Source organism: Branchiostoma belcheri, unplaced genomic scaffold, assembly GCF_001625305.1.
Source record: "Branchiostoma belcheri isolate BF01 breed outbred unplaced genomic scaffold, Haploidv18h27 scaffold2, whole genome shotgun sequence".
Classification (NCBI taxonomy): domain Eukaryota; kingdom Metazoa; phylum Chordata; class Leptocardii; order Amphioxiformes; family Branchiostomatidae; genus Branchiostoma; species Branchiostoma belcheri.
Window position 1 is genome coordinate 4,179,239 of NW_017803490.1, and position 10,722 is coordinate 4,189,960.

General features: G+C 39.2%; 1 protein-coding gene across 1 annotated transcript in view; it reads right to left on the reverse strand.

The window, feature by feature from the left end:
* The window catches only part of LOC109468401 (mucin-5AC-like), a 3,424-nt gene extending 1,049 nt beyond the window's left edge, over positions 1 to 2,375 (reverse strand). Inside the window, exons 1-2 of the mRNA XM_019766651.1 lie at positions 2,336 to 2,375; positions 98 to 1,488 (exon numbers count right to left, since the gene is read on the reverse strand). Coding sequence (XP_019622210.1) covers positions 98 to 1,488; positions 2,336 to 2,375 — 1,431 coding nt within the window. The remainder of the gene's footprint in view (positions 1 to 97; positions 1,489 to 2,335) is intronic.
* Positions 2,376 to 10,722: the final 8,347 nt, after the last annotated feature.

The following is a 10,722-nucleotide window of genomic DNA, read 5'->3' on the forward strand; positions in this document are numbered from 1 at the left end:
TAGGCCTGGGGGTTGTAACAGCTGTGGTGACTTCTGTTGTAGGCATCGGAGTTGTTTCATCTGTGGTGACTTCAGTTGTAGGCATGGGAGTTGTTACAGCTGTGGTGACTTCAGTTGTAGGCTTTGGAGTTGTTACAGCTGTGGTGACTTCTGTTGTAGGCATAGGAGTTGTTACAGCCGTGGTGACTTCAGTTGTAGGCATAGGAGTTGTTACAGCTGTGGTGACTTCAGTTGTAGGCATAGGAGTTGTTACAGCTGTGGTGACTTCTGTTGTAGGCATAGGAGTTGTTACAACTGTGGTGACTTCAGTTGTAGGCATAGGAGTTGTTTCAGCTGTGGTGACTTCAGTTGTAAGCATAGGAGTTGTTACAGCCGTGCTGACTTCAGTTGTAGGCATAGGAGTTGTTACAGCCGTGGTGACTTCAGTTGTAAGCATAGGAGTTGTTACAGCTGTGGTGACTTCAGTTGTAGGCATAGGAGTCGTTATAGCCGTGGTGACTTCAGTTGTAGCCATCGGAGTAGTTTTAGCTGTGGTGACTTCAGTTGTAGGCATAGGAGTTGTTACAGTTGTGGTGACTTCAGTTGTAGGCTTAGGAGTTGTTGCAGCTGTGGTGAATTCAGTTGTAGGCATAGGAGTTGCTACCGCTGTGGTGATCTCTGTTGTAGGCATCGGAGTTGTTTCAGCTGTGGTGACTTCAGTTGTAGCCATTGGAGTTGTTACATCTGTGGTGACTTCTGTTGTAGGCATAGGAGTTGTTTCAGCTGTGGTGACTTCTGTTGTAGGCATAGGAGTTGTTTCAGCCGTGGTGACTTCTGTTGTAGGCATAGGAGTTGTTACAGCTGTGGTGACTTCTGTTGTAGGCATAGGAGTTGTTTCAGCCGTGGTGACTTCTGTTGTAGGCATAGGAGTTGTTACAGCTGTGGTGACTTTTGTTGTAGGCATAGGAGTTGTTACAGCTTTGGTGACTTTTGTTGTAGGCATAGGAGTTGTTACAGCCGTGGTGACTACAGTTGTAGGCAAAGGATTTATTTCAGCTGTGGTGACTTCTGTTGTAGGCATAGGAGTTGTTTCAGCCGTGGTGACTTCAGTTGTACGCATAGGAGTTGTTACAGCTGTGGTGACTTCAGTTGTAGGCATAGGAGTTGTTACAGCTGTGGTGACTTCAGTTGTAGGCATCGGAGTTGTTTCAGCTGTGGTGACTTTAGTTGTGGGTATAGGAGTTGTTACAGCTGTGGTGACCTTAGTTGTTGGCGTCTGAGTTGTTACTACAGTGGTGACCTCAGGTGTAGGTGAGGGTGTTGTTTGTATTGTGGTTGGATCAGTGGTAGTTTTTAGTGTCGTTGATATTGTGGTTGAATCAGTTGTATGTTCGGTTGTTGCTTTTGTTGTGGAATCAGTTGTGAATACAGGTGTTGTTTTTCGTGTAGTGGAATCAGTTGTGAGTTTAGGTGTTGTAGGGTTCTTGGTTGTTGGTATTGTTGTTTTTTCTAATCCAAGGAAGAAAACACATCTTGAAGTTAACCCAGGAAACAATGGGTTTGCTTTGTATTATAATATTATAAATGTATGAGTGTTATAATGAATGAATGAATGAATGAATGAATGAATGAATGAATGAATGAATGACGATCTTTATGACATGCTGTCTTAAGTACAGGTCACAAAAAATTTGATGATCAGATACATTAACAGATCTATACAAAATATCTTTAACTTATTCAGCAACACATATGAATTTATGTATTTATACATACATACATAGAGAAAAAGAGGAAGTGATAGTTAAGTTATAGTTATTAACATACCATGTACATCCATATCATATATAACTTACCATTAGTTGTAGGGTTAGTTGTTGGTTGTGTTGTTTGTATTGTTGTACGATGAGTTGTAGGATTCTTGGTTGCAATTGTTGGTATTGTTGTCTTTCCTAATGCAAGGAAGAAAACACATCTTGAAATTAACGCACAAAACCATGCGTTTGCTTTGTACTGTGTTATTATGAATATGAGAGAGTGTTATAATGAATAAATGTATGAATGAATGAATGAATAGCGATCTTATATTATTATAATTAATTGTACATTTATGCCATACTGGGCTAAGTACAGGTCACAAAAATTTGATGATCAGATACATTAACAGATCTATACAAAATATCTTTACATAAATAACTTATTCGTCACATAATAGTGTCACTGCTGTAGGGTCAGTAACATATATGAAGTTATGTATTTATACATATGTATATACATACATAGATAAAAGAGAGTGATAGTTAAGTTATATATAGTAATTAACACACCATGTACATCTATATCATATATAACTTACCATTAGTTGTAGGGTTAGTTGTTGGTTGTGTTGTTTGCATTGTTGTACGATGAGTTGTAGGGTTTTTGGTTGTTGGTATTGTTGTCTTTCCTAATGCAAGGAAGAAAACACATCTTGAAATTAACACACAAAACAATGCGTTTGCTTTGTACTGTGTTATTATAAATGTGAGAGAGTGTTATAATTAATAAATGTATGAATGAATGAATGAATGGCGATCTTAATTGTACATTTATGTTTACAATAATTGTACATTTCTGGGCTAAGTACAGGTCACAAAAAAACTTGATGATCAGATACATTAACAGATCTATACAAAATGTCTTTACATAAATAACTTATTCGTCACATAATAGTGTCATTGCTGTAGGGTCAGTAACATCTATGAAGTTATGTATTTATACATATGTATATACATACATAGATGAAATAGAGTGATAGTTAAGTTATATATTAACACGCCATGTACATCCATATCATATGTAACTTACCATTAGTTGTAAGTACTGTTGTTTGTATTGTTGTTTGTTTTGTTGTACCATGAGTTGTAGGGTTCTTGGTTGTTGGTATTGTTGTCTTTCCTAATGCAAGGAAGAAAACACATCTTGAAATTAACGCACAAAACAATGATAATCAGATACATTGAACAGATCTATACAAAATATCTTTACATAAATGACTTATTGTGACATATAATAGTGTCATTGATGTAGGGGCAACAATATATATGAATTTATGTATTTATACATACATACATACATACATACATAGAGAAAAAGAGAGAGTGATTGTTATAGTTATTAACATACCATGTACATCCATATCATATATAACTTACCATTAGTTGTAAGTACTGTTGTTTGTATTGTTGTTTGTTTTGTTGTACGATGAGTTGTAGGATTCTTGGTTGTTGGTATTGTTGTCTTTCCTAATGCAAGGAAGAAAACACATCTTGAAATTAACGCACTAAACAATCATCATCATCATCTGGCGGCTGCGTTAGAGCAGACGACTGTGAGTTCCCTCCAGTTAGTCCTGTTCTGGGCGATATCAGCAATACGCTTCGGGGAAAGGTCTGAGTTGTTGTCGCCTAACAACCGTTGGATGTACTGTAGGTAGGTGGTGGGTTGGCGACCACGTCTCCTTCTATCATGAGGTGGCACGTAAAGTGCGTAGAGCCTGGCTGGTTCTTCCTCAGGCATTCGCAGAATGTGACCCAGAAATTTCAGCTGCCTCCTATGCACCTGTTCCATCAGAGGTTTGGTGTTCGTCATCTCGTAAATGCTACTGTTGGATACGCGATCAAGCCTTTTAATATTCAGCATGATGCGGTAGCACGAGGTTGCAAATGAATTGATTTTTAAACAATGATGAGCAGATACATTGAACACATCTATACAAAATATATTTACATAAATAACTTATTGTGACATATAGTAGTGTCATTGATGTAGGCGCAACAACATATATGAATTTATGCATATTGATGGTTATAGTTATTAACAGGGCCCTAGCCATCACCCGTTTTTCGTTAATTGCAGGAACTTTGTGAGGTGTGACAGAAAAAATATAAAACCAATCCGTCAATCTTTGTTGGACAAATTGACTAAAATTTGGATAAAAATATAAAAACATCCAAAGGACCACAAAAACAACTACTCTCAACACTATGATTTGCCTCTCAAAGTGTGAGAAATTGCATTTTTAAAGGCTTGGAAATCCAAAATTTGTTCCCAGACCCTAGATTACAAGAACTCTTCCACCAGGTCCAATCATACTGATAGGCTGATGGAAAGAAAATTAGCTGGCTAGAGCCCTGGCTATTAACATACCATGTAAATCCATATCATATATAACTTACCATTAGTTGTAGGTCGTGTTGTCTGCATTGTTGTAAAATGAGTTGTAGGTTTCTTGGTTGTTGGAATCGTTGTAAACTGCATCGTCGGTACTAGAGATACAACGGTAACAACTGCATTGTAATTTGATATTACTGATAACAGCCTAGAATAAGCTATGAAAACTTACCTGTAGAAACTGAATCTGTTTGCGCACAAAATGTAGAGGGCACCATTTGCAAGCAAATGCAGATAATTCTCTCCCATTCCAAATTGTTGGTAATAACTTTCTGAATATACTATAGAATCTAGTGATTTACTTCTTACACCTCCGGTAGTGCTTCTCATTTGGTTATTACGTTTCGATGCCTGTCAGGCATCTTCATTTATTTCAACTTTATTTACATATAATTAAATGTAAAAACGGCCAGGCCAGGGAAACAGACCTAAGAATCCCTTTTTAACTCCCTGACCACAGTTAGGAGACAGTCCGTTTCAAAATAAACAATGATTCTACTAATTGTGACAAAAATGCTAATAACAATACTTAATATTAATACAAATATTAACAATGAGATAATAAAGTTATACAAAATAATATAGTAATGTATGATAATAAAGAGACACAAAGACTTAAATGATCAAATAAGTAACAAATCACTAGTCAGATTTAGACCAAAAACAATAATTGAAACAACAATTGAGACAATTGAAACAATGATTGAAACAATAATTAAACAATATTTGAAACAATAATTGAAACAATACCAATAGTAAGTCCAAATAATAATGATAACAATTTGAAAAAAATGTGAAAAAGAATGAATGAATGACGGATTTAAGACAAGGGACAATTTTGGCATTGGCAGTGGGATATGTAGATGTTATCTTCCATAGAATCTTCTAACTGGAGTACAGCTTTTGCCACGAGAACAAAATTCCAAACTTACCATTAGTTGTAGGGCGATTTGTTCGAAATGGAGTTGTACTGTGAGTTGTTTGTTCTGTTCCGTGCGAGGTTGCTGTCGGTACTAGAGGAACAATGGTAACAAATGCATTGTAATTTTATATTACTTATAATGTCATAGAATGCGTTGATATTAAGGTTCGTACCTGAACTTTTGTTTTTATGGAAACATTTAGCATCAAATCCATCTAGGGCAAACCCAGTCTAATCCTTGCATATTGACTGAAATTGGAGGCTACTCTCTTGAGCCTGATACAGCAAAGAACTAATGTAGTTCAGAAGAACAAAAAAAAATTCAGCCAAAGGCATGTTAAACCCGTTATTAGGGATTAAGTTAAATGGGGATTTTTTTCCCCCAAGGAACAACAAAGTACGTGTCTGTATCTTAAAAGAAGATACCGACGTTGCAGACTTTTCGGGGCTAAGTTAGTTCTATTGTCACAGGATCAGAACTCGATCTAAGTATTTCAGAAGAGCTAAATCCCATACATTCACTCATGTTAGTATCAAGGTTAGGGTTACTATCCAGTATCAACTTCAATTGGAGGATTTTCTGACTCTAAGACGACAATCCTATGATTTAGCAAAGCCCAGCAAAACCACGTTTTCATATCTACGTGTTTGAAGATGCGTGGATTCTTTCCAACTTACATGTACCTTAAAATGGTAAATAATTGACATGGCGTAATCATGAATTGGGAGCATTTGGGGGATTTTCTCTGCCTACTACACGTATCTTTCTATCTTGACATTCAAGCATTCAAAATCATGTATGTATGTATGTATGAGTGTGTGACTGTGTATCAGTGTATTTCTATTTACATTCCTATACCTTCATGTAAGATCTTCTACAGTATGTTAAGTACAGGTTACGCTACCTGCACTTGTTAAGCCGTAATCATGGCCTTGGGGCAATCGAAAAGGCCATGTAAAGGCGTCGGCTTGCCTTATGTGTGCATTTTAGTGGTGTCTTTGTGTGTGGTTACGTGTGTTTTATGCGCGTGTGTGTGTATGTGTACGTGCGTAAGTACTATGTTTTTCACACGTTAACGTAGGCTTCGTAATAGTATACTGAATACTGTGCTAACAATAGCCACACACACACACACAATACCAGCAGTTGCAATGCTATAATTACAGCTTCAGGCGATGTAAGGTCATGACAAGACGTGTCGCCTGTACCCTTCTTCGTGTGTCGCACCACAAAATACATGTATATCCCCCCTCCCCACAAGAACCCAAACTAGTCGTTACCTTAGCTTACGGCACAACTCAAGAAAGACCATCTTGTGTCAGCGGCAAAAAAAGGCTGAAGATATAGTTGTTGTTTTTTTCATTCTGGTGACACGAAAAACAATCTAGCTTGACCCCTTTAATGACCTTGAAAGTTAATTATCCATACCTCGATTGCTGCTTTCTTTTGCCCACTTGATTATTAATTCGTTGTTTTACATGACGTAGACCTAATTGCTGGAAAATCTGCATCATACCACCTTAGGGGTTACACCAAGGTCTCTAGAATTGACTGGAAATGCTGTTTGTAAGCCTACAGGCTTTGATCATGTGTTGGGTGGGGCTACTACGCGGCATATTGAAAACCCAACCTACAACAACAACAACGATTTCCAACACATGTCCCCATACCGTGTAGGTCTACATATATCTGTAATGCGAGTAGAAATTTTGGACAGCCATATCTGGGAAAAATCTTAAGCAAATATGACATAAAATTCAGAATCTTTGGCTACGGCCTAAAAAAGCAGTTCACCTTTTAGACGGAAGTGATCGGCAAAAAAGTTATTTGCCACTTTCGTCACGAAATATTGCAGTAGGCCCAGAGACGTTGCTATTACACGTTGATAGACAGGAGAGAAGACGTATATGCGTCAATCGAGACGTAGTTTGGAGTCTATATTGTTTATAAATCTGCACCGACCCTATTCTCAAACATATGAGTACAAGTAATCAAGTTCAAAAATGGAAAATGGATATTAAAATACGTGTACCTTGAGCATAAACTACTTCAAGAATCCAGAAGAAAGCCGTAATCCACACGAAACGCATGGTGAACCACACCGGTTGGTACCAGCCACGTAACCGGGAAAATCCGTTGTGAAGAGCGGGGATACTATACTACAATGTTACGCTACTTCCTCGTCGGACCAGGCGAGACGTGACACGTCGCGTAGCACCGCCCAAAGCTTACTCACTTGTAAGGACACTGGCTTATTATCTGTCCTATTATCCTATCTGCCTTAAGTGCCTAAGGCTAGTGCTCTTTACCATGTAAATAAGGTAGGTCAAATGGAGAACATCAAACCTTACGGTGCCAAGGCCGGATAAAACCAGCCTGTATCCAAGCAGATCTTTACGGTGGCGAAATTGTAACCAATTCGTAAGACAATATCCAATATCTTGTCTATTGGATACTGTATTGCTGGTTGGTTAACATTTTGCCACCGAAAGATCTGCATGGAGATTAGTATATTCGGCCTGCGGGTTTGATGAAGGACTAGGCACTTCGTGGTACGAATATTAGCTTTTGTCAAGGGATTTTCAGAAAGGCCAAGGACAAAGGTACAAGAGTCTATACGGCAGTTTGAATCATACGACTGTTCTAAGAGGCCCATCTTTGCTGTCATGTAGTAGTAGTTACTAAGTAGTAGTAGTAGTAGTAGTAGTAGTAGTAGTAGTAGTAGTAGTAGTAGTGGTAGAAGTAGTAGTAGTAGTAGTAGTAGTAGTAGTGGTAGTAGTAGTAGTAGTAGTAGTAGTAGTAGTAGTAGTACATGTAGTAGTAGTAGTAGTGGTGGTGGTGGTAGTGGTCTTTGGCTTTCTGAAGTGACGTGACCGGAGTCGTTTGATTTCGTACAAACGACTGTATCCGAGTGTTTGTCAACATCGCCGCAGCCGCTAGATGTCGCAACTGAGTGGTGCTGTACATGTGCATGCGAGTATGAATGAAAACCAAGCAGATGTCAGAGGGAAGTCGTAACCCTCGGGAAATAAAAGGTTAGTTTCAGGGATGAGAAGAACCATCTTATCAAGTTATCGCTTTGTCTGCTTGGAGACTACGGATAAGGTTTCCAAGCTGATGTTGGGATAACCAAGGACATTGTTTTCTGAGTAATTCGAAATGGAGTATGGTCATAATGGTGCGTGGATGAGCTGATACTGCAATGTACCACTGGCTCTCTAGGCGGCGCTATTTCGGAAGGCAAGGCATGATGATCAGTACAACCAGTCTTTACCTCCTGACATCTGCTTGGTTTTCATTAATATGTTTTGGACAGCGAAAAGTCCACTTTTACTTCAGACCTGACATACTTCACCGATTACGTGATTATGTATATATAAAACTTCAATCAATTTCTTTTTTCGCGTTTTGGAGTCTGGCCCTAGACAATTTAATTACTTACCCAGCATAATCTAATACCAAGTAGACCTTTATCAAATAGACGTCCAATTTGGCTGTTTTAAAGAAATGAATAGCTGAAATTTCAATGTCTGGGTTCTATAACTGTCTGAGTGAGTAGACGTAACCATTTTATACGGTGTTCTGGAGTCGAGCTCGATTGAACAAATCCCTCTTCATCCACCAAGAAATCGTATTTCCCAATGCAACGTAACCCATTATATCCGAAATCCCTATATATTCTATAGAAGAATTTCATTGCACGACAATTGTATACATGCACATGGTACAATGCATGGTAACGACTATTGAACATAGTACAAAAAGGATAGCGAAAAGGTATGAGCCTCACATCCTAGTTACTATAGCATGAAGTGCTAGTACATTGTATTATAATAGCATAATACACAATCAAGTGGGACTAATCATGAGTTTCGGTATCTGATAACAAAAAAGTTTTTATGTATTTACCTATTTTTGCATTGTGAGAGTGATTGCATGTAAATATGAATAGGTTATTACGCAAAACATCATACGTTCATTTTTTGGTGACTGCCTACGGATCAGTATCAAGAACTAAAGGCCTGATTACGCCTTACGAAAAAGGACATGCAGAAAGAGAGCCGAGTATTTCGGTTGATTTTCCTCCCTGCCTTCTCAGAAGCATGTTTATCTCTAGCCTGGATGCCAGACCCATAGCACACTGGGCCCAAAGTTATCATAGCACACTGGATAACTTTAAGCCTAGTGTGCTTTGTGTGTCTGACATCCAGGCTAGTTTATCTCTAGCCGGTACAGTTATGTTGTCATCAGACGAGTCCTGTCGTCATATCTGGCTCTCAGCGGGCCCACTGGCCTGTCGGCGCCGGCACAGCAGAAAACTCTCCGGGGGCCCGGCCCGCATGCCCTTTTCCGTAGAGCGTAACCGGTCGTTTTATTCTACGTAGAGCGTAGATGGACGTCTCTAATATAATTCAATGTAGAGCATAATTTGCGCATTTTGCGTAGAGCGTAATATGCGTTTTAATTAAGGGTTGATGACCCGCCCCGAGGTGTATATGGTGTGATAAAGTCTTGTCAGTTGCTATAACTTGGCCATCGAATAAACCACCGAGTGAGCGCAGCGAACGGGGTAGTTTTATGAGGTGGTTATAGCAACTGACTGACAAGACTTTATCACACCATATACACCGAGGATCAGGCAAAAACACGCAAGATCACGCGAGAATTACCGAGACTGACATGGACTACCGTCTCTACGTCTGCTTGAGGATTAGTAGAGAGACGATTTCTCTGCATGAGGCCAGGGCAAAACAAGAGCTATGCTTCCAAAAATAAAATTAGAAAATCTCATTTGAAACTTGCAAACGTTTGTGTATCTACGATTCCAACTTTTTCGATAAAGCAAGGAGGTTAGAGCCATTTTAGGGAGTTTGAGGGAGTATATTGTAAGACATGTACACCCCTCTGTGAAAGCTCTACAGAAAAGATTGCGGTGTCAGTGTGAATTGTTCTATCCAGCTGGGAGGCAGTGTTTCTAATTTAGTCCCTTAATCAGCCCAAATTAGTTCCCATAATCACACTTCCTGTTCAAGGTAGGTCCACATCCCCGCGTTGCCCCGGCAACGGTAAACAAACGGAGACACTTGAGTAAACAACGTGAGATTGTTTATGAGTTTGTGTCAGCTTACAGGTAAGACAGCGTTTAGAGTACTCGTTGAGAGCTCTTGTTATTCTTGACATATTCAAGCACAAAATGTCAGCATGTTTGAAGTGTTTAGATCTTTAAGTCAAGAAAGCACACGGCTGATATTTTTGGAACGGGAGGGTAGTAGGGCAGTGTGCCAAACTTGACTGGCATCAACCTCGATGGAGCGTCTTGAGGTCAAGTTCAAGGAATCATATCATCTAGCCTGGGTACCATCCTACTTGTATGCAGGGGCTCCTACACTCGCGTCCCTAACAAGTAGGGAAGCGAGTGTGGGAGCCCCGGCATACAAATAGGATGGTACCCAGGCTACATATCATCATCATCAAAGTAAAAAAATAACTGCGAAAAACTTCCGCTGGGGACTTTTAACAAAGGAACTTTGCATTGGGACACTCAATAATAAAAAAAAGACAATAAACCACGACATTCCAGGATCGGTCACTTTTTTTGGGGGGGGGG